Source organism: Malus sylvestris, chromosome 8 (genome assembly GCF_916048215.2).
Source record: "Malus sylvestris chromosome 8, drMalSylv7.2, whole genome shotgun sequence".
NCBI classification, from domain to species: domain Eukaryota; kingdom Viridiplantae; phylum Streptophyta; class Magnoliopsida; order Rosales; family Rosaceae; genus Malus; species Malus sylvestris.
In genome coordinates this window covers 5,345,709-5,373,428 of record NC_062267.1, presented here as the reverse complement: position 1 = coordinate 5,373,428, position 27,720 = coordinate 5,345,709, and the positions used below count along the sequence as shown (strand labels likewise).

Here is a 27,720-nt window from a genome sequence, read left to right as displayed (position 1 = left end):
AACTTTTGCTACTCCTTTTGCGTCAATACGACGTCGCACTGCGGTTTATCTTCTTCGAGTTTCATCTCTCTCCCCTCCTCGAAAGCCAAGACTCTACAGTCTTTTCTGTGTTTCTCTTCCCTTCTTCAAATCCAATTCTCAGCCTTTCACGATCCCCGTATTTGGAATCGGGATTGCATTTACTGACACTGATAGCACATGGGTTGGTACGAGGCAACTGGGTCGGGGCAGCAAACCGGCCCGAGCGGGGGAGAACCAGGTCCAAGCAGCAGCAGCAGCGACCCGGGCGCGGCACGGCGGTTCCCGCCGGCAGCTCAGCCGGAGATCATGAGAGCCGCCGAAAAGGACGACCAGTACGCCTCCTTCGTCTACGACGCTTGCCGTGACGCCGTCCGCCACCTCTTGGGTTCGTTAATTGCTTATTACGATTTCAATTAAGGTCTTAATTGAGCTAATCGGTACCAACATTCGGCGTTTTGTGTGTTGTAGGTACGAGAGTTTCTGTAGCTTACCAGAACGAGGTTGGGTTCTTTTCAAAGTTTTGAACTTTAACCCCTGGGAATTGGGATATTTACAGTTAGCCTCCAACCATGGAGTTCTTCACTCTATCTGTTTTGGGTTTTGGGTTTTGGCAGACGAAGCTTCTTGGGCAAGTGCTTTATTACGTTTTGACAACAGGGTCCGGCCAGCAAACACTTGGGGAAGAGTATTGCGACATCACTCAGGTTGATCCACTTGGCTTCTAATTATCTCACATTTGAAATTCCCTTCTTACTTGTGTAGTTGATCCGAACATGTGCTCGGATAAATGCTCTTAACCGATTGAGCTACAAGCTCCTTGTTTTATTAGTTGTGTAGGTGATTCTAACCCGACCTCGGTTGCAAGTATGAATGCTATTAACCAATTGAGCTATAAGTGCCTTGCTTTGTTACTTGTGTAGTTGACGCTTGATACTGTGTTTTCAGGTTGCAGGACCTTATGGACTGCCTCCAACCCCGGCAAGGCGGGCACTTTTCATTGTGTACCAGACAGCTCTTCCTTATATTGCAGAACGAATTAGGTTCCAACTCCCCACCCGCTTTTTACTCATCTACTTATGTTATTTAGGTGTTAGTTTTAGCAAGCTGTGACTGTGAGTGTACTCATGTCTGTTTTCGAATGCACCGTTGACAGCTCTAGAGCTGCTAACCGTGGCATAGCCCTTGCTGATTCCGAGGAGCTCTATGGCCACAGTGCTTCATTGAGCAATGATGCTCAATCTTCTTCCACTATTCATGCTTCAACTGCCTCTACATCTGGGCCATCTGTTTCAGCTTTGAGAAGATTAAAAGAGAAGTTCAACGGGTTATGGATTTCGTTAGTCCGGCGATGGCCTACGGTATACTTATCCACCTCTTATCTTTATTTATAAGTTGATTGTTGGGTGGAACTTATGCTATCTTGTTTGGCTATCTTTCTGTGTCACTGCCTTGGATTGGTGATAATATAACGTGGATTGAATGCCTTTTGTAGTTAACATATCTGTGATGATGATCCCTCCAGGTGCTTCCTATAGCTCGAGAATTTTTGCAATTGGTTATTCGTGCTAACCTCATGTTCTTTTACTTTGAAGGTGATTCCTGCATTTAGAGGGTTCATGTATTGTAGTGTAAGTTCTAATAGTGAAATTGGGGAAGCAATTGATTTTCTTGTTGTCGTTGATTCTCTGCAGGCCTTTTCTATCATATATCAAAACGAACAGCAGGTATTCGTTATGTGTTCATCGGAAAACCATCTAACCAAAGGCCCAGGTATGGAGTTCATATTCTAATGGTGTATCCTTTAGTTGCTTCTATAAGAAGTATGCACGAGAGGTTTATCATTTGTTGATGACTCCTTCCTGCCAGTATCAGCAAGTTCTTTCACCTGCACTTGCTCTCTTTTATGAGCTATATATATCATAGATTGAGCATATCTTAGCATTCTGGTGCTCGTAGTTTTCACATTGATGATTGAAAGGATTGGCAGTCATCTGATTTGATTTATAAAAGTAAAACAGATTGAGCACTTCTTAATTGTATAGCAATTCGTTATCCATAAAATTCAGACTCGTTTGATTGGATCCCATGCAGATACCAAATTTTAGGCGTATTTCTATTGATTCAGCTTTGTATCATAGCTGCTGAAGGACTGAGGCGCAGCAATTTATCCTCTATTTCAAGTTCAGCTCATCAGACTTTTGGTACACAACAAACTTCTGCAGGTCAGTATGTTCGTAACCTTTTTATATTTATCATCTTGATTCAGCCTATGAAAGTAATATTGCATATCTTAGGTAAGAGAATAAGTTGAGCCGAAATAAAAAGCGACAATGTTAACTTCAAACAATGTTTACCGTGCAGCCAATTTTTGTTAGAATACATGTCATTGAGTATCTTTGTAGCTACAACTGCAATATGTAACCTTGATTGTTTATAGGTCGAGATTTGCCTGTGTTAAATGAGGAAGGTAATTTGATATCTGCGGATGCTGCCAAGGGAAGTTGGGTCTCTGAATCTTCAGCTTCAGAGGTATACATTCCAAACTTTTTCTCTCTTTTGAGGGTGGTTGAATTCTTATTTTTTCCTTTGGTTGCCTAGGCGTGTTCTTGTATAAGATAAGCCGAGAACATAAACAAAAATACGAAGTTACACTGGAAAACAACTTGCTAAGTTGGTTCGAAAGCTGGAAATCGTAAGCATAACCATCATGAAATCTCTTTTGAATAATGTAGTTGACTTACTCGATTTTGTTGCCTCCTTCTAGTCTCAGGCCAGCGGGACCAGCAAATGCACACTCTGTTTGAGTAATCGCCAATACCCAACAGCCACACCTTGCGGTCACGTATTTTGCTGGTACTGTCAAGTTTGCATTTTCATTACTCTCTCTCTCTCTCTCTCTCTCTCTCTCTCTCTCTCTCTCTCTCTGGTTTAATAACATGCTTTATTTGCAGGAGCTGCGTTATGGAATGGTGCAACGAAAAGCCAGAATGCCCTCTCTGCCGGACTCCCATAACTCATTCGAGCCTAGTTTGCTTGTACCATTCAGACTTCTAGCGTTTGATCGTGCCATCGTAATCAACCACAGCATTCGCCATTCCGTAAACAGAAACAAAAAAACGACTTGCAGTGAAGCAACTTGTCCTTGAATTCAACGAAGGCAAGGATGTTTATGCAGTTACTGTCTTTACTAGAATATGATAAATAGGTTAGAGAATAGCATGCACCACCTATGTGCCTTGTAGAAGTTAAAATGGTGCCTATAAACTTGTAATGTCGTCGTGGTTGTCGAGCGATTGAGCGAAAGCATGTCACCTGAGAAAGTGAAATACTTCTCTCCTCTCTGTTGCTCTTAACTGCAGTGTTGATATTTGATGCGCTAGTATTTTTCATTTTTACGAATTTTATTTTATTCTAAATTAATCTAAATTGCGGTGAGGAGAATTGGACTTTGGGTGCGCTAGTGGAGCGTGTCCACTCTATCCGATGGGACCGCACCCACCTACGCAATGTAACTTGAGTACTCTTTTTTTATGTTACGAATAATATTGCTACTTTTAAGTTACACTAAAAGGTGGAGGGAGTGTTTGAATACAGAACTTATGGGTTGAAGAAGAAGACCTTATCCACCAATGGTGGATATAACTCAAGTATTATTTTTATTTTATTTTATGCTAATGATAATATTTCACTTTACCCATCCAAACTCGAGTGTTTATTTTGTTACGATGAGTGATATTTTATACTAATATATACTAAAAGGAGGATAGAAGATTGGAACCAAAATGCAGTGAGTTGAAAATTATTAGTTGTACTAATTATTTAGCCTACTAACATTATCGTTTGTCAATAACCCTATAATTTGTCAATAAAAAAGAAAGAGAAAATTGAAGAGCAATGGTCTTTTTAGCTAACTTTGTTCGAACTTTCATCCATGTTTTGCCCTTTGAACCCTTTATTTTGGATGGAAGCTCTGACGGAGTTAGCGAAAATGATAATTGTCTCATTATAATATGTTCAGGGAGCAATACTCCCGAAATTTTAGTTCAAGGACAAAACTTTAATTGGATCAAAGTTCAAGGACCATTGATGCAATTTTCTCAAAAAAAAAAATAGTTGTAGACTTGTGGTATATTCGAGAAGGAAGGAAGTGGGTACTTGTTGGGCTTGGCCTGCCTATAACTAAATCTCAACCGTCTATATCCATGATCACGAAATGGACCGTTAGATCACCCTCCAACCTCCCCCATATATATACCAAACAAAATGTGTCCACCAGCGCCTCTACCGAAGCAAATTAGGGTTTTTGCAAGCAAACGCCGACAGCGCCGAAGCTCAGTGTTTCTCTGATCTCCTCCGATTTCACCCAACAACATGGCGGCTGCTACCCAGATGAGCAAGAAGCGAAAGGTAAACCCTAACCCTAGAACTCCCCCGAACCCTAATTACCGATTTCGCAGCAATCAAATCGCAAGTGATTATACAGTCAATCAATCAGTCGTGTTTTGTTCTGTGATTTGATAGTTTGTGGCCGACGGAGTTTTCTTCGCCGAGCTGAACGAGGTTCTGACCAGAGAGCTGGCGGAGGACGGCTACTCCGGCGTCGAAGTCAGGGTCACCCCTGTCCGCACTGAGATCATCATCCGAGCCACTCGCACTCAGAACGTCCTCGGTAAATCTCACTCTTGATATGTAATTCTGTTTGTTAATCGAATTAAACTGAGATTAATTTTGATAATTACGTATTAGTTTAAATATTTATGTTATGTATATGTGGAATAGGCGAGAAGGGAAGGAGGATTAGGGAGCTGACATCTATTGTTCAGAAGAGATTCAAGTTCCCCGAGAACAGCGTCGAGCTTTATGCTGAGAAGGTGAACAACAGGGGACTATGTGCCATTGCTCAGGCCGAGTCTCTCCGATACAAGCTCCTTGGAGGCCTCGCTGTTCGCAGGTTCAATTCATTTTTCATTTCTGTTATCTCAATACAAAATTCATATAATTATGTTAGAAAGAAGTCATCTTTTCAGCGAGTAGGCTATGATGTAGTCGTTGCCGACCTCGTGTCTGAGGATGACGATAATTGCTCATTCCATCTTTATTTTGTTAGCTTAGGATTGATTAATCCATGTTCTTTCCCGGCTTTGGTTATTCGATGGAGAAATTATAATCATTGAATGGTTCCGAATCACACGTTTCACCACACATAAGGCATCAGCATTGTTTTTTATTCGTTATACTCGTAGCTCGTTGCCCATGAACCTTTGGGTTGATTTAATATCAATGCTCAAATTAAAACCTTGTTGGAGTTTGGAATATTTTCTCACATCTTTAAGAGTTCTTGAACTACTTTCCATTTACACATAATTATCCGACGATATGTTGGCATGTTGTGTTGTTACTGAGATATTTTGATGTTATAGGGCTTGCTATGGTGTGCTGAGATTCGTCATGGAGAGTGGTGCAAAGGGATGTGAGGTATCCCTTAAGTCTACTTTTCTCCTTATGAACAATTAATGTAGTCTTTTTAGTCGGGGTGTTGAAAATGGCTCCTGAAATCTAATCTTAATCTTTTCGCACAGGTTATTGTTAGTGGAAAGCTCAGGGCAGCGCGTGCCAAGTCAATGAAATTTAAGGATGGGTACATGATTTCCTCTGGTCAGCCCGTCAATGAGTACATTGATGCCGCTGTGAGGCACGTTCTTCTTAGACAGGTTAGCTTCCTCTCCAACCGATCTTTTGTTGCAACTAGCAAATGAAGTGATTCTGTGATTTTTGCTTATTTTCTTTTCAACAAGTGTAGTTAATTGTGTCTTTGCTCTGGCAACTGCAACAGGGTGTGCTCGGTATTAAGGTGAAGATCATGCTTGACTGGGATCCCAAGGGCAAGCAGGGACCAATGACTCCATTGCCTGATTTGGTGACCATCCACACCCCCAAGGAAGAACAGTATCTTCCGGTTCCACCCGCAGCAATCAACATAGAGCCAGTTCCAGTTGCAGTAGCTTAAACTGAGTTAGTTGTTTGGGTCTGTTTTTCAAACGACATTGTTATGTAGTATTATGTTAGCAAACAGGTTTTTGTTGAAATCAGGAGAGGAAGAATACTATTTTGTTATTTGATAAACTCCACGGGTTTTCGTATTTCGGTTTTGTTCACGTTACTTTTGTTTTTAAATGAGTGAAAGATGGTGGTGAATTGCCTCTCTGATATCTCTTGCTTTCAACCCACTTGTTATTAGAGAAATAAACAAGTAACATTGGACCAAATTGATTTGTTCTTATAAACTGATTTGTTCTGTGTATCGATGCATTACAAAGAGCGTCGATCATGGCCGAAAAGAAAAACCACCGGCTCCCGCAACGGCAGCGGAAACACAAACAAGATCAAAAGGCACAGTTGAGACGATGTTGATCAAAAACAAAATCCGGTGGCTGTGTTGGAGACGTACACACAACACCCCCCCCCCCAATTACTTGACCACCTTGTTTTCCAAATTCTCGAAACCTTTGCCACCAAACCCGCTGTTGGGGCCAGCATTCTTTCGAACCAATGTGCACGCGCATGGTCCTTAGTTGCCCTCTTAGATTTTGACTACGATGAGCAGCCTTTGGGTAACTATTGTAAGAAGAGGATATCGTTCACTAGGATCCAGCACAGGTCTCCGAAGTGCTACGAGAAAGATGAAGTGCGACGTGGACAATTTATGCTTCGAATGAAGTGTTTACAAGGCGTCGCGATCATGGATAAGTGGTTGAATCTTGCAGTTGAGAGTAATTTTTTTTTTTTTTTTTGTTAAACGATAGATTTTTAGATTATATGTTAGATTAGGAAGCTAACGGGTCTGGACTCACACCATGATGCAAGGGCAACTCTCATCTTTTTTTTTTTTTTGGTGAAGAACGGGGAACACAACCCAAAAAGAACTACAAACCAACAGCAAACCGAGTCCGAGGGACTCCAGCAGCATCATCAATGAGAGCTGATCTAATCCACACAGGAGGCTCATCAAAAACAAGAACACCAATATCCATGTTATAACTCCAATTAGCCAACTGATCCGCCACAATATTCTTCTCTCTATAAACGTGATTCAATTCACACCTCCTCAATTGTCTCATCATTAATCTGCAGCTATGCATAATTGTCTCCAAAGGATGGAAATTATCAACTTGGGATTGCTTCAACAACATAATAACAGCCTTGGAATCCATCTCAATATGAAGCTCAGTAGCACCCTTATCAATAGCAAGCTGTAAACCAAAGTATAAACTCCATAATTCAGCATCACAAACCTGCCCTTGTCCCAAATTCACAGCAAAGCCACCTAACCAGTTGCCATTATGATCTCTTAGAACGCCACCAGCCCCAATTCGACCAGAATTTGTCCTTCTAGACCCATCCACATTTAGCTTACACCAACCTACATCAGGATGATCCCAAGAGAGAATCCACATCTCTCTCAATGATCGCTTTTGGATACATAGGCATGACAAAATTGACATCAAAAATCTGCTTGTTTCTCCACTTCCAAATATGCCAACAAATAAAAAGGAAAAGAGTACACCAAGCACCCTCATTGGTCCCTTTTGAACTTACTTTCAGATTTGCCAGCAACCAAGCCTTAAACTCAAGATTCTGGGCATTCCTCAGTTGCCATGGAACTCCCATACTTTTCCAGATACACATAGCCCTGGAACAATCTTTAAAAATATGAGCAATGGATTCAATTGGTCCACAACAAGTCATACAAGAAGAATCAGAAGTTAATTGTCTTCTAACTCGTTGCTCATTAGAAAGCAATCTCCCTTTACTCATCAACCAAAGAAAAACTTTTAGCTTCGGTGGAACATTAACTCTCCAAATAAAATCCCAGCATGAATCAGGCAAATCCTCTTCATCAAAGAAAAGATTATAAGCTGACTTAACGGTGAAAACTCCATTAGAAGCACATCTCCAAATAAGGGCAACTCTCATCTTCACCACTGTGGTAGAAGACCATTTGCCAGTTGAGAGTAACATTAAAGAGTTAGACATCAGCCTTTGTACTTATCACAAAGCATGGAACGCCACCGGCAGATACGCCATGCCGCAGACGGTTTTCAGTACAAAATCTTTAACCGCCCTAAATTTTGGAGAGTGTAAGAATAAAGGACAAGGACATGAGTTCCACAAGTCTTCCATATCTTTGAAAACTATGCCCCTCAAATACGTGCATTTGCACGATCACACTGATATGATAAATTTTCTCGGGAATTTTATGTACCATTATATTGTTTGATTGATATACTTTTTGTTATTGTTGTTGAATGTTTAGGCTCACATCTTTCCAGAAGATGTGACAAATAGGTACCCTTCACCATTGCCTCTTCTCGAGCATCCTATTGTTGGCAATTGATGTAACTAATTCACTCTTACAAAGCCTGGCTATGTTTAAATTTGAACAAGAGGATTAAATTGGGAAGTACTTGATGTAGAACAAATGGTCCAATGGCTTGAAGAGAAAATGGACAGACAGAAGACAAGGGGACGCAGTGGGAATTTGCAAACTTAGCGTCCGAGCTATGATTTTGGCTCATGATACTTTTTCAGAAAGGGAAAGACATCACAGTTCAAACTCACACCTTTTTTTGTGACATGATGGATTTTGGCCATCCAAGACTATTAAAGCTTCCAAAACTGCATTTTAAGTTCTGTAATAAAAATCGGACTTTTCGTTTGTATCTTATTAACGTCGTTTGCTTTCGTTTTAATTACCTAAATCTTTTGAGTTGTCCTAGGGAGTTGTAATCCATTTATTTAAGCCAATGGCTGCTTCATTGTAATCATCTTTCATCAATTAATCAAATACAACCTTTGGGATTTCTCACAAAAACTTATAATCCTTAGCTTTGTGCCACGTCATTTCTCATAGGATTTATTTTCTTTTTGATGTCCCCATGGATTATTTGTTTAGGGTAAACGAATTTTTCTTCAGTGAGATCGGCTATTTCTTTCTTTACTGATGGATAATGGGTTTAGTTCTTACCAGTTAAATACAATCATGCATGTGTTGTTTTCATACGGCTGATAAATTAGACCGACAAGGATCTTCTTCGGATTCTCTTTGTGGGGATCTAGAGGATCAATCAATTGTATCTGTTCATCGTACATCGTACGGTCAGTTTTCGTTAGGTACTATTTATATTCAATTTTAAATATAAAATTTAAAATAAAATTTAACCGCACGATGTTCGACGAACGGATACGATTGATTGATCCCCGAATTCCTACAAAGAGGATCCTATTCCAAATTAGACTAGCTTAATTACAAGTCTATTATTTAATTTTCGGGATTAAACAATAAGAAAAAAGGCTAAGATAATTAGTTGACCAGGCAGGCAGGCATGAGGGAGGCCACCATTTTTCTTTTTATGCATGCATTTGATCGTTCACTTTTACCATATTTTTCTAACACTGAAATACGATGCAGGCTTCCGTCCATATCACGGAAGCCAATTTGAGTTTTGGTCCCTCTTCAGCACTAACTCTTGTGTTCTCTTTAGCAATTATACTCTCTCAACTCACAAAACATGTGTATTGTAATTGTATGATGTACGTACGATTGTTCCTCATCGATCCACTGAGATTTTGTAGTATGTTTCGCAGTGTCGTATACCTACTAGGGTTTTTACTTTTGACCGTTAGATGACTAAATCTAACGTCTAAAAATCTCAATGCAGAGGATACACCAAAGCGTAACAGAATTTTTGCCATCCACTTGAAAGAAATATAATCTTATCAGATTGACATCATTTGTAGGTCAGCTTCCAGTTCCAGCACTAAGAAACCCTAACAACACGTGTGCAAGACAATTTGACGGCACGTTACTCAAGAGCATCACACTTTTTACGACAACAATATCGTGAGCCAAAAGGGTTTTAGGTTTTTGGAGGAACAAAGCAAAGCACAAAACCCACGTTACCCAAAAGTGAGAAAAGATTGAAAATTGACAGTGGGTTTTGTCCTCAATCCCATTTTGTTTTGTGGAAATTCCAATTGGGGGGAAAGAACCTTATTATGGAATTGAGATCCTCTTGGATCTCTATGTTAAGAACTGACGGATCAGGAAATTCGGATCACTCAATTAAAATCATGCGGTTCTTATTAACTCACACATTGACCCACTTCACACAAAACCAAGCCTTAAACGGCTCGGATCTCCCTCACTTGAACAATCCGAATTTTCGGTTCATCGAATCTGAGCATAGAGATTTGGCTAGGATCTCAACTCCTTATTATGCACTATGCAGAGAGAGAGAGATTGATATTCTGGTAATAGTGGGGAGCACAAAGCACGCCTCATCACTCAAATGTAAATGCTGACGAGTCATGATATTAATTATTGGGTCAACTTTATTTCAACAGAAGTTTCTTTTATTGTGTGTATATTTTAATGTTTTCTTTTGGTGGATTTGTAGATTAATACAAATGGTGTGTCATTGTTCATTATCTTCCGAGGTTTCTTCAATTGTAGACTAAGAATATTCCCACTGCAAAGAGATTGCATAATTCCATATCTTTTATTTTGAAAAGTACGTAAGTGTTTATGTGTAATTGATGTAACGAGTGATGGAGAAGTTTTTTGCATTTTAACAACCATATTCCCATTTGTTTGACTCAATAATAAACTTCTAAAGTTCAGATCGTTGAAATTATAAAGTGAGTTTCATAAAAACGTATCAAAAATTATAAAAAAATGATGTCACATATCCGTTCCCGTATATTTATATATTTATCAATATCTATTAGGATCCTCTAAATTGACCCTTTTCCATGGAACATATATTGAACTACAGAAAAAGGTTTGACTTGGCGTGGGAACCAGTAAAGTGCCTATTAGACTGTGAAAGTTGAAGCCATTGACTTAACCCTAAACCTAAATATATATGATTGTGAGCTGCCCTTACACTTAACAAAGACCACAACGCCTTATGGTGGTGGGTTTGATGCAATATTTTTTTCTACCCTTGTTCCCCCTTAAAGAGGTTTCAACTTTAAAAAATGTTCTAAAGTGCGTTAGGCGCTAGTTGAGCGGTGGTCAGGAACCTAGTAGGATAACTTAAAACAATAAGAACTTGAGTGTCTCTAACAATAAGAGATTAAGGGTAATTCCTAATGTAGTTCCCATTTGCAATGTTATTGTTTTAAGTTACCCTACTGGTTATCTCAATTCCAAATGGGAACTCGTATGCAATTACCAAGGTTTTTAGCCTTTTGGCATAGTACGAGGGCAAATGGGTGATATGGTCATTTGAGACTTGGCATGAAAGACATCAAATAATGCATACAATAATAAACAAAGTAAAGAAGATAACGGAACATGGGATGGATGAGATGATGAGGAAGCTAATGAAAACCTAGTGTCAAGGAGTGGGTGTTCCACAAAAATAGCTTAGTGGATTCACCCCACGCTCAATTGAGGACGCCTCCCCTCCTCCAATCTATTTACCCTCTCTCCCACAATAGCAAATGTGTGGCCCATAGGCTATTTTCAAGCAATAAATTTAGTGCATTCAGAATCTTATCATGTTATTTAGAGTTATAATATTGATGAGTGGACGACAAGGTTCAGTTGATATCTAGTACTTCTATAGTATATTATTATACTTTTAAGTAGAATAAGGTCATCACATAGTGGTGTTCTGAATACACCGAAAAATTACTCATCCCGAACATGAATGTGGGGCCCATCTACTCCATAAATCCATCCCAAGCTTTTGCTTAGTGGGACATGCTTACACCCCACTACGCAGGCCAAAATCATGTTTGTGGGCAAGTAACCAGAAACAAACAAGCAAATGGATAACTCACCCACCCATCGCATGCATTCTCACAACACATTTTAGGTGCGGAAAGAAACGCATATGTAATACAAAGTTTTGCAAAGGAGGCCACAATCCCAAGTGGGTCCCACGTATGTGCTTTTGTCCTGTAAGATCACGCCAGGTGTAACTTTTGCACACTTGGCCATGCCAACTGTGCTCCTACGCGTGCGTTTCGTTTCATGGGAGGGACACTAACTTTGGTATCCAACACATTTCATAATGACTGCAAATTACTTGGCGAACCGTTTGCAATTTGTCACTATATTCTTCCTAAAACTTGCTCAGTCCAACTCGTAATCCCATTTAGCTACCACGGGGTAGCTCAGTGGTTAAGAACAAATTCCAAACTCATATTTCACACGGCACGTCCTTAGATTTTTATTATGAAGGCATGGCTTGTTGGAAAATATTAGTATTTTGGTTTATTTGAATGTTTGGTTTTCTGGGCTTAGCGATTAGGGTTCGCTTATTATAAATAGGGTGTTTTGTTATTCATTAGAGAACAAGTTAGCCACAATGTAGTCTCTTAGGGTTTTGTAACCGTTTCGTCATTCTCAGTTTGTTTAATAATATTATTATTATTTGTTAGTCTTGTTCGTTGCGCACTCTCATATTCAACTTGGTATCAGAGCAGGTTTGATCCTTCGGGATTTAATTTGCTTTGGGTTGGTATCTGTTTGTTTGTTTCCTTTGTCGTTCGTGTTCAGATTGTTAGTTGGTATTGATTGTTTGCAAGAAGAAAAAAAATTGTTTGTTTGTTTTTTGTGCCGTGGCTCTACTTCTGTACATTTAAACGCTACAGCCTACAAGAGTATCCGCAAGTCTGTATTGTTGCAAAGGAAAAAAGAGGAAAAAGTAGAATGAATGAAAAAAAGAAGGAAAAAAAGGGGAGTAAAAAAAAAAAAGGAAGAAACAAGAAAAAATTGGTTGCTTGTTTGGCCCATGTGGGCAAAGGGAAAAAAAAATTTGGTTGGATTTTTTGTTTGTTTGTTCAGAAGTTGGCATCGGCATTGGTATTGGCATCGGCATCGACATTGGCATTGATATTGGCTTCGGCATCGGCATCGGCATTGGCATTGGCATTGGAATTTGGAGGCTTGCATCCACATCTGCTTGTTGGCAAACTCATGGCGGTGAGTTTGACGGGGGTGTTGGAAAATATTAGTATTTTGGTTTATTTGAATGTTTGGTTTTCTAGGCTTAGCCCGCTAGAATTAGGTTTTGTTAGAGATTAGGGTTAGTTTATTATAAATAGGATGCTTTGTTATTCATTAGAGAACAAGTTAGCCACAATGTAGTCTCTTAGGATTTTGTAGCTGTTTCGGCATTCTCAGTTTGTTTAATAATATTCTTATTATTTATTAGTCTTGTTTGTTGCACACTCTGATATTCAACTTGGCTTACATACTAATTTTGTTTGTGGGAAGTGCAACAGAAAGTTCGTGATATTGCAAGCTAGTGACAAAATCATTACCCGTGCTCCTAATAATATACAGATTAATCTTCTGGCTTAGCAATTACCAGTGCATAGATTTGATCTTTCATTTATTTATTTGGGTGCCTTTATAGTTTATCGATTTTCCTGTGCCACTATATAAAGAAGCTAACCCCCTCTCCTTTCTGCCAACCTACACTGCAAACCCTCTCATTTCCTCTAAGTCCTAATCCAAACCCTAAAGTTCCTGTCTTGGTTTTTTCTCTAATTTTCCAAAAAAGAAAATGGGTGAGGCTGTTGAGTTTTATCATGCAAACGGAAATGGGTTCTCAAAATTCAGTGAGAAGTTTGATCCTAAAGCAGTGGTACTACTAAACGGTAGCAACCACATAGAGAGAGATATAGATAGTTCCTGGTATGAAGAAACCATTGATGACGATCTGAAATGGTCATTTGCTCTCAATGTCAACGGGTTTGTAAATTTTCACATATTCTTTTTTTAATTGCAGAGGGTTTTGAACTCTGGATATAGCCTACTTCTTGTTCATCACTTCTTGTTAGTAATATGCGTCTCCAGATCATACTGTATTTTTCTTCTTTCTTCAGGGTTTCTTTCACTTAAGTTTATGTTTGTGTGTTGGTCTTGTCTCTACAGTGTGCTGCATAAAGGAACTAGCGAGTACCAGGAGATAGCTTTATTGGACACAAAGCGTTTCGGGAAGGTTTGTGATTTTTCTCTTTTTAAGCTACGGAAGAGGTTTTAAGTTCGAGTCTCCCTTTTAAATGTTCTTTTCTGTTTAATAGTAGTAACGGGACGTTGATGCTGATATTGTGTAATTTGTTTGTGTATAACGTTTATACAGGTACTGATAATTGATGGGAAGATGCAAAGTGCAGAAGTGGATGAATTTATATATCATGAATGCTTGATACATCCTGCACTCTTATGTCACCCAAAGTCAGTCCTCCTCTAAATTAACATTCATTTAATTACTTGTTGATCACCATATAATTATATAGGTGCTCTTATTGGTGGTTAGTACTTTAGCATGTTTTTAGAATCTTTAGATTTTTTTTTCACTTAATTGTAGCAATGGTTCTTGAATTTTGTCCTTAGTTTGACTTTACTCTAAACTCTTATATTCGTATTTTTTATTCTCGAACTTAAAATGTTTTTGCACCGTTGGTCCTATTCACTAACGTTGTTTTTTTTTCTGTTAAATCTAGGGTATATTGGACCTCCAACTTAAAACTTCAAAAAAACAATAGAATAAGCTAAACAACAAATGAAAATTCATAAATTAATATCTAAAACTTAGAAAAAAAAATGAAATTTGAACTATAAAAACACATAATGACAATGGTTGGACTTTAGCAACTTGTAAATATTAGGCAATGGAATTTCAAAGTTTGTAGGAAATTGAACTTTTGTTGGACTTAAACAACTAAGAAATCACATATTGTACTACTAAAAATAATTCCTATGTATTCAATTTTCTTACACACAAAAAAAAAATTGATTTTTTAGGGTTTTTCTCATTTTTAAATTTATTTTTCACTAGTGATGTGGGATGAAATTCCTAATATATCGCTGAATTTAACAGAAAAATAGATGACGCCAGTGAAAAGGGTCAATGGTATAACACATTTTGAGGACTAAAGAAACTAATATGAGAGTTTAGGAACTAAAATAAGCTAGAGTTGATGTTGAGATACCATTGCTACAATTAAGCATTTTTATTTTAGTTTTTAATTTATTTGTTGGAATGATTTTGTTTTTAATTTATTTTTTATAATTAGTTGCGTCCACCTTCAACTAATTAATTAGTTTTAAGAAGTGCAGGCCTGAACGTATATTCATAATGGGAGGTGGGGAAGGGTCAGCTGCAAGGGAAGCACTCAAGCACAAATTACTGGACAAAGTTACCATGTGTGACATCGATCAGGTAACTAATCATAATATAGGTAAAGATTGTGGGATGATTTTAGCAATAACAACTAAGCCTTATCCTATTAAGTGAGGTCGACTATATGAATTTTAAAACGTCACTTGGTTTTGCACCAAATGAAAGACATAAAATAAATAAAATAATTTGTGGCACCTATTGCAGGAGGTGGTTGATTTCTGCCGCAGGCATTTGACAGTGAATCAGGAGGCATTTTCTCATCATAAGCTTAACCTTATTATAAATGATGCCAAGTAAGTGTACTATTAGCTCCTCCTGCAAATTGTTATAACAATCCGAAACAATCATCCTAACCTCTTATACATAACGTTGTTATTAAAGGGCGGAATTGGAGAAGAGTTGTGAAAAATTTGATATCATAGTCGGAGATTTAGCAGACCCGGTTGAAGGAGGACCTTGCTATCAACTCTACACAAAATCCTTCTATGACAAAATTCTTAAACCTAAGCTTAATCATGGTGGCATTTTTGTGACCCAGGTAAATAATGTTAACTTATGCAATGTATATGCCCCATTTAATTTTTACCATTTTGCAGTAAATAAACATAGTATTTAAAATTTACTTGCAGGCTGGTCCAGCAGGCATTTTCACCCACAAAGAGGTCTTCACCTCTATATATAACACAATTAAACAGGTCTTCAAGTGTAAGTCTCCTACATGTGTATATGTAGGGTTTTTCTCTGGTGCAGTTAACCGCACTTTTTAAATTGCAAATACGTCGTTCAAACGCTAGTCGATACTGTTGATATTATCGATACTTCTTTGACATTACAGTCGCTGATATTGATATTGATTTCGTCATCATGTTGTTTAGTCTAATTCATTTCTTGTTTGCGACTTCATTTTACATGTTTGTGCAGATGTGGTGCCATATGCAGCTCACATACCATCTTTTGCAGATACATGGGGATGGGTTATGGTATGTTAAGTATACACTCTTAGCTTAATTAATTTGATAGGATTGCATTAGTATCAGTTAATTTATTCCATGTTCTAATTAGGCCTCGGACGAGCCTTTTTTTATCAATGCTGAGAAAATGGACAGGAGGATAGAGGAAAGAATTGATGGGGAGCTAAACTACTTGAATGGTGCTCAGTTCATGTCCTCTGCAACCATGAACAAAACTGTTTCTTTATCGTAAGATCACTTCCGTTTTATCATCCTACAATGGGCCATCTAAATATTACGGGAACTGTAAACAGTACTTCAAAATAGTCATCATGCAGTCATGGCTCTTTTATTTTTTTTCCACTAAGGTGTGCGAAAATGCTCGAATCCAATTAATTTCTGTGTAACATTTCATATTTTTTAGGTTGCTGAATGAAACTCATGTCTACACTGAGGAAGATGCAAGGTTTGTCCATGGGCATGGGGTGGCTTACCGAATTTACTGAAGTCTCAAGAAACTGGTTGGGGGAATTGCTGTACAGCCAAAAAAGAAGTGAAGAAGAATGGGAGTTTTTACAGTTAGTGATTTCTTCAGGGAAAAAAAAAAGAAAAAGGCAACAATTGTTTGCAGCAATTGGTTTTACACTAGATTATTATGTTAGCTTCATTGGGTTCATAGGGTTCAAAAGTGAGACTTTCCTTAAGCTTGTTTTTATCTTGAGAAAAATGGAGCCATGGTCCTTGAATTTTGGCTTAATTGGAGCTTTAGTTCCTGAACTAAAAATCTATATTGGTCTTTGAATTTGTCATAGTATGGAGCAATAGTCATTTTTGCTAACTTTGTTAGAACTTTCATCCAAAATAAAAGGTTTAAAGGGGCAAAGATGGATGAAAGTTCTAATGGAGTTAGCCAAAATGACCATTGCTCCACATTATTACAAGTTCAGGGATCCAATAATCACAAATTTTTAGTTCACGACCAAAGCTCCAATTAAGTCAAAGTTGAGGGACTATTGCTTCAATTATCTTTTTTATCTTTCAATGAATGAAGAAAAATGAGGCATTCCTCCTTTCCATCCTAAGATTTATTGGTGTTTGAAGCTAGGGAGATATGAATTGAAAACACAAACGGAATGATACTAAACAAACAATAAGCCGTTCTATTTTTGCGGTTTGTTTTGTGTTCATCCCGTTCTATTTTTGCGTATTTCCCATGATAATTGTTATGAACCAATGTATTAAAAGCGTGAGGTGTGGGCGATACATATATTATATTAAAAAAAGATTATTAATTAATAATCACCCTGAGCACACACATACATTATAAATATATACACATATATATATATATACATATATTATATTATATATATATATATATATAAATAAAATAGAGGATGAAAAGTACAATGAGCACACATGTAACAATACAGCACACACATCCATTATATAAAAAAATAAAAAAAATAAAAAAAAGCATAGAGACGATAGTGCAAGGAAGAGGTATGAGGTAGTTAAAACCCTACCCAAAATTTGGGTTTGGGAGTAATAAAAAATTAAAAAAAAACATGAGGCGCGCCTAGGCGGCTCCGGCAACGCCTTCCGCCCACTCCCTCAAAACAGAGGCAGCAACCCTCACGCCCAGCCTCAAAGAACGAATAGGCGCGCCCTGAGGTGACCCTTTTAAAACATTGTTATGAACAATAAAAAACCAATTCACTTGAAAGAAAAGCACATTTCATATAATCATCCAGAGTTGCACAGTACGCAGAATTAACCAAGAACAGTTTATGAATAACAGGAAATAGACATAAAAATTTAATTCATGAAAAAGTTTCGGTCTTCAATTTCTTAGGCTCTCTTAACTGGGTCAAAGTTGGAAACCCCAACAACAGCACCAATGATCGCTACAAGCACAACTCCACCAGCAGCAATGCTGAGCAAGAAGTTGTTCAAAGACGGCGTAAGCCAGGAAGACCCCGCAGCCTCAGCCACCTCAGGAATCACCATGGAGGCTGTCAATGCCGCCGCTGCTAGGCCTGTCGCCGCCTTTTCTTTCAAAGAGGCCTCCACCTTGAACATGCCCTTGGGCTTTAGGTTCACAAAACCAGCTTTCTTTGATGGCTTCAATGGGATTGATCTGAAAAGTGCTTCTGTGTTTTGGGTGGCAGACATTAGTGGCATGGCCATTGAAGCAGAAGCCATTTCTTGGGTCTAAATTTTGCTTGGTACAAACTGTAGGTGGTGTTATTTCTGAAGAGTTGGGATAGGTAGCTTTAGATATTGGATGAGAAAATGGAGGCAAATGAAATGGTGGGTGGAAATTAGAGATTTGAAAAGCTGATGTGTCTCTGTTGAGATATCCTATGTGGCAAATTCTCTGCCTGGGAATGGAGGATAAGGTTATCCCCTAGATTTGATCTGCTAGAAACTGATTCCTTTCCAAACTTGAATTCAGGATTGCATTTGAGAAAGCATACATGGCACTCAGCACATCACGTATGGTATGGAATTTGGACCATCCACGTCGTTAGGCAGTCTGACCGAAGATTTTCCTCTTGGCTACAGACTTTTGAAGGGAGACAATTTCCGCATACACATTTTCTCGTTCTAGCACCCAATTCACTTTTAGTTCATGATTGTCTTTTAATTTATTCAGTTCAAAGGCCAAAATGCACGAAGAGAAAGGAGTGCATAAGCATCACCTTACATGATTTGAGCCTTCAAAATTTGAAGACATACCAGAAGAAATATTTTGGTTATTGATCCAGATAAATTTAGTGCCTTGTTCAAATGAAGAATTCTAGTCACCAGTTACCACAAAAAAAAAAAAAAAAAAATGCAGAAATCTCAATTAGCTACTGAAACTAATTGTACTTGGTAAAAAATCCTACCGGAAAAGAGAACAAAATCATCAAAGTTCTTCCTTCTAATCCGCTATAACTCATTTGTTGGCAACAGCTGCATCTGATTTAGTTTGAGTGAGTTGAACTTCTTGGGGCGGCAGATTGTACTTGATTTGGAGCTCTTCCAACATTTTCTTCAGTTCGATGACTAGTTCAGTTCTCCGCGTATTCTTTTCTCCGAAGTCTTGAAAGTTCATCGTGTGAGTGACATACAGGCCCATCTTTAACTTGTTGAGATTTTCGATTTCAATCACTACCACTTTGTGGTTAGGATGCCAATGCTGCGAGTTCCTCTCCAAATGCCTGAACAAGCAAAATGAAATCGCAGAAGAGTAAGCGTAAAGGAGCAGTACAAATTGATGCTAGACTGTTAATTAAAACTGTTTACTCAAGTGAAATCGTGTGTGAATGCGCGGTTTGTACGATATAACAATTGTGATTAATCTCGTAGCGTAACATATCAGTTTATTTGACAGGAATTTTAACACATATATATATGTTTCTTGACCCGTGCTAGCCCGTACGTAAACAAGTAAAAGATTTGATCAACTCACTTCTTTATTTTCTCTTTCAGCAGGCCTATCCTCTCCACTGTTGTCGAAAAAGCAATTTGGAATTCGACAACGTCACCCATGTCTGGACTTCTGAAGTAATTGCTGATGGGTTTCGTGGACAAAACTGAATTCGGATAGTATACCTTCTCCATATTGAGTTTCAAGAAGACTGTATTTAAGATGTTCATCTCCTCAACCATCAGCTGTCAGGTTTCCAGGTATTAGAAATTTGATCAAGGAAAACGAATGTAATGAAACAAGAGTTGTGAAAGTTACCGGAACACCATCAACAACACAGCGGTCACCAACATCAAATGGATGCATTACAAACACAAAAATTATAGCTTCAAATATATTCTTGCAAGTGTTTCCAAACATAAAAGCTGCAACTACGAGCTGTGACGAGAGGAGGACAAGTACTTTTGTGGTCGCAATTTCCATCAATAGAAGCCACACTACAATGGTAATAACAACCAGGATGCCAGTCACAAGTTTGTTCAACTGCCTTACAGCTGTTTTGGTGTCGTTTAAAGAATGAGCCAATGCTTTGCGACCATTGTAGACCTTTACCTGCAAAACCCGAAAGGCAAAAAATGTTTCACCTCTTTATCTGAACGAATTTTGTAAGGCAGACCACCAACAGCTCAATTACATACATGATTAAGGAATGCTGCTGTTTTCTCATCTATCCTTGCGGTTCAACATTAAACAAAATTGACTCCAAGTGCAGACGCTGATGAGTAATGATGAAGGAAAACAATGAAAACAGAAACAGACTAAAGTTACCACATTCCCTTTCTCCATCCCCCGCTATATGTTTTAGATTGTAAGATGTGCATGATTTCATAATAAGGCATGTAAATGTATAATCAAGACATAAAACTCCATGACTACAGAATCGATAAGTACAATTAAATGCGGAAGTCCAGACACATGAAAATAAAAGGTCTTACCACCCAATCTGTTAGAGATTTTCTGTCAATACGTCTGGTCTCTGCTCCATCAAACAGCGGAAACACATAATCCACCTCTTCCTTAATCATGAACCTCATGAGGTCCTCCTCCTCAATGTACCTACTCAGATGTAAGATATGTAAGAAAACACATGGAAAAGGCACCAGACTATCACAAATCACAACTAAACAGTAAGGTTGGTTTTCTCACGTGGAACCCTGTGGTGCGACGTTCAAAAAAATGTGATAGGCAGCGGCAGTTGCTTGCATCTCATTAGTAATCTCCGTATCCATCTGTTCAGCTCCTTCCCCTTCCATCTCATCCAATGTATGGGAGATGGTGGACAGCCCTGAACTCGAAACTGCATCCACCAATACCTTCATGGTCCAAGCTGAAACCTTCTCTTGCTTAATCTTCTGAAGCTTTGCCATATCAATCACCCCTTTCTCCTTCCCAGCTTTAGCCTTCTTTGTTGTCCTGAAACTCAGATGCCCAGTGCTCGGACATATCCCAACCCTCTCAGCCTCCTCTATAAGTGCCGGCCCTGAAAGTGTCTGAAGAACATACTGATGGAATATCGATTCTTGGATTCTATCGAAAAAGGTGTTGACATGGAAGGTAGATGCTAAAATCTTAAGGAACAAAGTTTTTAACAACCACAAAATAGCCCCAACAAGAATGGAAACAAGAGTCCATGTGACATAATTCAAAATCTTGGTGGAAGTCTCTGATCGCTTAACCCCACGATTGAACACCAGTAGCCATGTGAGAAGAACCAGAGCCAACCAAATCGAAACCTGAACGCTCTTTTTCATGCCATGAACAAAATACAAAACCTTCTTCCTAAGCAAAAAATTCCTCTCGATCACAAACACTATGAAATGCATAAACCAATTCGTAACCAACATTCCACAGAAAATCACCATCACAAGCACACACCATTTCCATATTTCCAAGCCCCAAAGCATATAATTCTCCAATTTCTCGACAGTCAAGCTAGACACTAAACAAGCCAGAAGTACCAGAAAAGCAACCCACTCAAGCAAGACCACAGTTTTCATTTTCAATTTCCTATTATTATCTCTACTCAATTTAACCTTCTTGTAAATCTCTTCATCCTCCTGCTCTTTAATCCTGCCTGGAGAAGGCGGTATCCTCCCACTCCCTGCGATTGAAACACTCCTAATACCTGATTTATCAATTGGGGAAGCCCTATTGAATGAAACCCTATAAGGGGAATTTGCACCAACTTGATCTTCTTCAAACATATTGTGATCAATGCCTACTGATGGTTCACCAAATCTTGACTTTGGTTTCGAGTACATTGACCTATTTAGTGACTTTCTCCTAGCAAGACTCTCATTGCGGTTGGGAATCTTGGGAGGCTTACCGGGACTGGCTCTCGAAAATTCAGGCGAAGCGTAACTCACTGGGACTGACTTAGAGAACCCACTGCTGGACTCAGCGGATGCTTTGGCAGGTGAGCCAATTTTGCTTTGCCTGGGAGCTGAATATTCTGAGCCTTCTGAGGGAGATCCTTTTGCTGCATTGCTCTCCTCGCTTCGAACTTCCAGTACAACTTCACCTCCATGGGAAGAAAGCTTCTCCGACATGCTTACTTCCCCAGCTTTCAAAAGCTTTTCTCTCTCTATGGCCTTCATTGAAACCCTACCCCATCAAACACCCCAAAAATCTTGCATTAAAACCCAACTAAAATAAACCACAAAACACCAAAATCGGAATGACATTAAAAATTGTGAACTTTTCAAACCCTTTTGGTAGATACATCCCAAGTTCCCCCTTTTCTTTCAGGATTAATCAAATCTTTACTTTTCTAACAACACAATAATTAACTACTTCTGATCAAACCCTACAGCATTAAGCATCCCAAAAAGCTCTCACCAAACCCCCGAATAAAAAAATCAAGAGACACCAGAAACAAAACCACACTTAAAATTTGAACTTTTCAAACCCCTTTGGCAGATATATCCAATCTTCATTGTTTTAATTAAAGTTTGAAACTTTACAAGAATGGTAATCTGCTTCTGTTAAAGTAACTAGTTCTGATTAAACCCTACAGCATTAAGCATCACAAAAAGCTTTCACCAAACCCCCAAATAAAAAAATCAAGAGACACCAGAAACAAAACCACATTTAAAATTTGAACTTTTCAAACCCTTTTGGCAGATATATCCAATCTTCATTGTTTTAATTAAAGTTTGAAACTTTACAAGAATGGTAATCTGCTTCTGTTAAAGTAACTGGAAAATATGTTACTTGGCGCCAAAAGATAAATCAAACACTAATAAATGTCTAAAACATTTAGAAATAGAATGCTTATCCATCTAAATATGCAAAAAATCACTCACCAGAGCTATTAACAGAGCAGAGGACAGCACCCCACCAAGGAACGATGGGAGATCATTTGCTGGATGCTGATTCTTCGATTCAGCAGTGGAAAGCAAGTGCTCAACTGGGTTGGAAAATTAACTTTCAGACCCCAAAGCATGAAAAAAAAATCTATAAAAGTGTGAAAGTGAATGAGTAGAGGGGGAAGCGTTGGCTGCAGAGAAGTCAGAGAGGGACAGAGAGTTCAAATTTTTAGGAAATGCAGATTCCTAAGAACGCCTATAATATTCTTAACCACGTGGATATAAATAAACATGTTGGAAATTTAATTTGTAGGTTAAGTGATTAGGAAAACTAAAATTTTTTAAACTAAATTTGCGAGATCAAATTTTTTTGGAGAATTTTATCGAAAAACTTTTGGTATTTTTTATTTTAACTAAAAATCATATTTTTACACTAAAAAGTTATGATGCTATTCACTTTATGCTTTATTTTGTCGTTATCGTTAAAACTCAAAATTTTTAAGCCATTTTTATTAATTTTCTTAATTTTTAAATCAAATTCACAAAATTAAGTGATGCGATTATAGATGATTGAATTATTAATTCAATACCGATTAACGTGCTTTTTTCATTGGTGACACATCATTTAGTTTGTAAATTTAATTTAAAATTTGATCTCCCTAACATTATTCAAGTAATTAATGTCATTTAATTTTATGTTTAGATTTTTATGTTTATATTCTTGTCTCGTAATATTGCTTGTATTAAAATTAAGAACAATTTTAATTGAAGTGAACGAATAACATTATTCAAGTTATAATTACTAACTTTAGTTTTTGAGATTTAAAATCAATATAAGTAGTTCCTAAAATTATCTATCGTCAATTAGTTGGGACAATCTTACGAACCACTTTTATCTGTTTTAAATCTTACGCATCAAAATAAAAAATTATGTCAATCTTAAAGTTCGATTAGATTAAAAAATCTTATAATACGGCTTTACAGCTGCAGATTGCAGGTGCAGGGTGTTCACTTCTGACCAACCACAAAGAAACAAGTACTTCCTCCTAATACAATTAACAACAGTGATCGTCAGAGTGAGTTGGTGAAGGTATCTTTCCATTATTTATTTGTTCTTGTTTTTTTGTGCTAATTATCTTCATTGTTTAATTTAATATTTTAATTAATTAAACATTCATGGTTTATCTACGTGAATCAATTAAGTAAATCTCTGTTTAATGCAGATAGATGAATGAACTGACAGAGACGATGGTGTGAACTGGGAGGCCCACCGAAATAACAAACTGGGCCCAAATATCTGGAAAGATCTTAAAAGAAGAGATCATCCGGATTTCTTCCATTAAGACCATCGGATCAAGTGATCCGGACTTTTAAAATTTCATCCAATGGCACATATATTTGGACCCTATAAAAGTTATAATAACTTTTTACCGTTTGATAAAATTTCAAAAGCCCGGATCACTTGATTCGGTGACCTTGTTGGAAGAGATTCGGATATGATCTCTCCTCCTTCATAGTATTAATTTCTCGATGAGTGGGGATCCTTACCAGATTCTATTTGTGAGAATTCCGGAGATTCTCAAATCACATCCGTTTATCGTACATCGTAAGATCAGAAATCATTGTAAATTTTTTTATTTAAAATTAAATAGAAATAGTACCTGATGAAAATTGACCGTATAATGTATGATTAACGAATACGATTAATAAATCTCCAAGATCCTTACAAAAAGAATCGTCAGAGGATCCCCTCTTTTTTCAGTACAATACCTGGTGGATCGTATGTCTGCCATTATCACCACCTTTGGTCCAACAATAAACAGAATATTCTCCTTTTTTCTTTGTCTGAATGAAGATATATGCCTGACAAAAAAAATTTAACATATGCTCTCTATTTTTTCTTAAGAAAGAGATCCACTAGTGATTTTTGCAACGGAAGTTTACTTTTTCGGAAGGCAGAGAAACTTTGAACCATGTATCGTGCTGTTTTCATTTCTTAAAAAAAAAAGGTTAATAAAAGTCATCATTTCAAGAAATGATCAAAATGATTGATGGTGAACAAACTCAGTGATCACTTCCATCAGTTTCAAATCTCATGAACCAAAATAAGGAGTTATGTCATTCTCAGAGACAATTTTGGCTAAAATGCCAAAACAATCCTTAAAACCACAAATTAATATATTGGATTAAGATACAATACTTACATGTATTAACATAATCATCATCTCAACAGTCAAATAATAATTATATTAAATACATTTATTCACTTGAATATTTATAACCGTATTGCATTAAATGCATATAAATATTTGGAAAATTTTATTTGAATCCATCTAACATATTTCTACACTCAGCTTACTGTTTACACCCATATTGTTTTCAATTAAACTATCAATATCTCTTTAAACTCAAATTTACTACCTCAATTACCCTCACAAACCCCAATTCAATATGTAAATTCATTTTTATACCCATTTGAAAAATAAAAAACCAAAATCAAAGCATTCTTTCATTTGCCGTTCTCTCCTTCCAACTGTTGCTTTTGATGGCCACTTAGTACTACGGTCTAGTGGTATTCCTTTTCACTTGTAAGTGAGAGGTTTTAGGTTCGATTCTTGCCACGGACGAATTTGAACCACATTATTGCTAGTTCATTGTGAGGCTAAGCTCACTCTCTCCCCTTAGTGTAGATAATATTGTTTGTTAAAAAAAATTAAAAAAATAAAAAACTAGTTGCTTTTGATGGAGTCTCCATCACCCACTACAGCGTTGCTCTCGTTAAATCTTAAGTTGCTTTGCACGACCATGTCAAACAAGCCGTCCCCTCTAGACTACCCTCGGGCATGTATTTTGGCTTCTCCAACATACTCGCTAGCATGTGCCTATATTTGAGTTGGAGTTCACTGTGTTTGTACTAAAAGGCCTCATTGAATTTGAGTTTTAACCAACTGTTATAACGTTCTTGATGAGCCGCAGAAACAACACTAATGAACTTAAAAAACTTTCTAATATCTTTTCTTTTTATCAATCTGCATAGATTTTATATGAATTATATGTAAGTTGTAATTTTCAAGAGAAACTTGAAAGATTAGAAAGACGAAGAAACGAGAACTATTGTGATGTCAAAGAAAGAAGTATTAAAAATGATGAACAAGTACACAAATGTAAAGTGAAAAACCACATTTTCTTGGTTATGAACACCATATTAAGTTCAACCAAAAAAAACCTACGATATCATGTGATTTCTAACTAATCAAGGAATTGTCTACACGAAATTCAACCTCGTCAGATAATTAAAAGCATGTGACTATAATGTACTTGGTTTAAAATCATAACTGACGGGTCTAATCTCAAAACTCATCCAGGGAACAAAGTGTTAATTAAATTAAAGAGGTATTAGCCAATTTATTGAGTTTTGTCATAATATAACGTAAAAGAAAAATTACATGATGATTAGGATTCGATTATTGGATGTGGGTTTATTAATAAATCTAATTTTTATTGTTAATTTCATCTTGTACTTGTTGGTAATTATGTAATAGGTTAATAAAGACATTTCACATTTAAAATTTAAGTTGGATGTAGAAAGAATTTATATGAGTTCAAATAAAATTTCTCTAAATATTATAGTCAATCTCATAATATATTACTATCATATTAGCATCCAGGCACCAAAAGTGAGATGACCAAAAAATATCTGCTAGCTATATATATGCATGATTTTGAAATCTCGGAACTTCTATAATTGCAGGTCGATCAATAATATAAAAGGTGGGATATATAAAGCTTGGCTTGATCAATCATGGAAACGACTAGATAAAATGTTAGAGTGAAACGACTTGCAAGTTGTAGAAGTTTTTTTTTTTTTCATTTTTTCTTTACCTTTTGTGTGATTAACAATGACTCGTGAGTTGTGTGGGAGGATTTGCAGTTAAAAAGTCGCTTTGGTCTGCATCAACTTTATTTTTTAAGGGATGATTCCAAAGTTAAGACAGTGGAAATGAACTTGATTACATTTTCTGTGAGTTGTTTCTTCATAAACTAATCGTTGTATACTCATCTACTTGACGACGGGGTCTTTCTAAAGTAATTGTCCCCTCTTAGGACAGATGTGTTTTGCACTCTACATCAACTATTGTTGAAAAGCTAACCTCACTTAATCATCTTATATTTAACTACTTCATAATTTTTTTAAGGAAAAATTAGTATTCGGTCCCTAGTTCGTACTGTTTATTGATTAAGACCTTATTAGTTCTCAAATTTTGATTCAAGTCCCTATCATTAATGTGATAATGAATTTACATGTTTATTATATAATTTTTAATATAAAAATTAGTAATTAATTTAGGGTTTAATACTCACACCTCTATTAAACTTCTAATTAATTTTCAATTCAAACATTTCTAAAATAATAAAAAATTAAATTAAATTAAGTTTGTACCTATTAGTTTTTTTATATATATAAAAAGATTCTCAATTTTTTAATCTTAAATGTACCCATTCATATAATTTTTCAATTTTTTAAATCTTAAATGTACCCATTCTCAAATATATCAATTTGTTATATGTAAAATGTACCCTTTTTTTAATATAAAATCCATTCAAATTTTTTAATCCATGTTTAAACTTATATGGGTACATTCTTTTTCGTTGATTTGAGAATGTATCCATGTTTTGGTACAATACCTTTTTTTGTTAATTTTGGTTAATGTACCCATACATATATGTACACACACACAATATAATAGAGAGTATAA

The 27,720-nt window shown here is 37.0% G+C and overlaps 5 protein-coding genes across 5 annotated transcripts; 3 read left to right on the top strand and 2 right to left on the bottom strand.

Moving 5' to 3' along the window:
- The first annotated feature begins 11 nt into the window (after positions 1-11).
- LOC126631887 (peroxisome biogenesis factor 10-like) lies at positions 12-3,410 on the top strand. Its single transcript, XM_050302082.1, has 11 exons — positions 12-406; positions 490-521; positions 636-725; positions 967-1,061; positions 1,175-1,379; positions 1,544-1,613; positions 1,713-1,791; positions 2,113-2,243; positions 2,459-2,550; positions 2,786-2,874; positions 2,973-3,410. Exons 1-11 carry the CDS (start codon positions 199-201, stop codon positions 3,073-3,075), a joined length of 1,194 nt encoding a protein of 397 aa, XP_050158039.1. The 5' UTR covers positions 12-198; the 3' UTR covers positions 3,076-3,410.
- An 864-nt stretch (positions 3,411-4,274) lies between these two features.
- LOC126631897 (40S ribosomal protein S3-3) lies at positions 4,275-6,228 on the top strand. The gene is made up of 6 exons (XM_050302094.1): positions 4,275-4,428; positions 4,543-4,690; positions 4,801-4,972; positions 5,442-5,496; positions 5,601-5,732; positions 5,855-6,228. Exons 1-6 carry the CDS (start codon positions 4,393-4,395, stop codon positions 6,026-6,028), a joined length of 717 nt encoding a protein of 238 aa, XP_050158051.1. The 5' UTR covers positions 4,275-4,392; the 3' UTR covers positions 6,029-6,228.
- Positions 6,229-13,499: 7,271 nt separating this feature from the next.
- LOC126631891 (thermospermine synthase ACAULIS5-like) lies at positions 13,500-17,259 on the top strand. The gene is made up of 10 exons (XM_050302087.1): positions 13,500-13,792; positions 13,976-14,042; positions 14,184-14,278; positions 15,164-15,266; positions 15,432-15,520; positions 15,609-15,765; positions 15,857-15,932; positions 16,149-16,207; positions 16,290-16,426; positions 16,602-17,259. Exons 1-10 carry the CDS (start codon positions 13,605-13,607, stop codon positions 16,681-16,683), a joined length of 1,053 nt encoding a protein of 350 aa, XP_050158044.1. The 5' UTR covers positions 13,500-13,604; the 3' UTR covers positions 16,684-17,259.
- A 638-nt stretch (positions 17,260-17,897) lies between these two features.
- Positions 17,898-18,773, bottom strand: LOC126631902 (uncharacterized). Its single transcript, XM_050302099.1, has one exon. It carries the CDS (start codon positions 18,380-18,382, stop codon positions 18,029-18,031), a length of 354 nt encoding a protein of 117 aa, XP_050158056.1. The 5' UTR covers positions 18,383-18,773; the 3' UTR covers positions 17,898-18,028.
- A 143-nt stretch (positions 18,774-18,916) lies between these two features.
- Positions 18,917-23,217, bottom strand: LOC126631880 (mechanosensitive ion channel protein 10-like). Its single transcript, XM_050302076.1, has 6 exons — positions 22,961-23,217; positions 20,802-22,259; positions 20,591-20,711; positions 19,914-20,207; positions 19,638-19,840; positions 18,917-19,386 (listed from the first exon to the last, which is right to left on the bottom strand). The coding sequence occupies exons 2-6, from the start codon at positions 22,250-22,252 to the stop codon at positions 19,122-19,124; spliced, it is 2,334 nt and encodes a 777-aa protein (XP_050158033.1). The 5' UTR covers positions 22,253-22,259; positions 22,961-23,217; the 3' UTR covers positions 18,917-19,121.
- Positions 23,218-27,720: the final 4,503 nt, after the last annotated feature.

Coding starts and splice junctions, on each gene's coding strand:
- LOC126631887 (XM_050302082.1), top strand. CDS start 199: ATGGGTTGGTACGAGGCAACTGGGTCGGGGCAGCAAACCGGCCCGAGC. Junction 522..635: donor CTGTAGCTTACCAGAACGAG/GTTGGGTTCTTT, acceptor GGGTTTTGGCAG/ACGAAGCTTCTTGGGCAAGT. Junction 726..966: donor AGTATTGCGACATCACTCAG/GTTGATCCACTT, acceptor CTGTGTTTTCAG/GTTGCAGGACCTTATGGACT.
- LOC126631897 (XM_050302094.1), top strand. CDS start 4,393: ATGGCGGCTGCTACCCAGATGAGCAAGAAGCGAAAG. Junction 4,691..4,800: donor TCGCACTCAGAACGTCCTCG/GTAAATCTCACT, acceptor TATGTGGAATAG/GCGAGAAGGGAAGGAGGATT. Junction 5,733..5,854: donor GGCACGTTCTTCTTAGACAG/GTTAGCTTCCTC, acceptor CAACTGCAACAG/GGTGTGCTCGGTATTAAGGT.
- LOC126631891 (XM_050302087.1), top strand. CDS start 13,605: ATGGGTGAGGCTGTTGAGTTTTATCATGCAAACGGAAATGGGTTCTCA. Junction 15,521..15,608: donor CTTATTATAAATGATGCCAA/GTAAGTGTACTA, acceptor TTGTTATTAAAG/GGCGGAATTGGAGAAGAGTT. Junction 15,933..16,148: donor AATTAAACAGGTCTTCAAGT/GTAAGTCTCCTA, acceptor ATGTTTGTGCAG/ATGTGGTGCCATATGCAGCT.
- LOC126631902 (XM_050302099.1), bottom strand. CDS start 18,382: ATGGCTTCTGCTTCAATGGCCATGCCACTAATGTCTGCCACCCAAAAC.
- LOC126631880 (XM_050302076.1), bottom strand. CDS start 22,252: ATGAAGGCCATAGAGAGAGAAAAGCTTTTGAAAGCTGGGGAAGTAAGC. Junction 20,208..20,590: donor AATCTCTAACAGATTGGGTG/GTAAGACCTTTT, acceptor CGGGTTTTGCAG/GTAAAGGTCTACAATGGTCG. Junction 19,841..19,913: donor GTGTTGTTGATGGTGTTCCG/GTAACTTTCACA, acceptor GAAACCTGACAG/CTGATGGTTGAGGAGATGAA.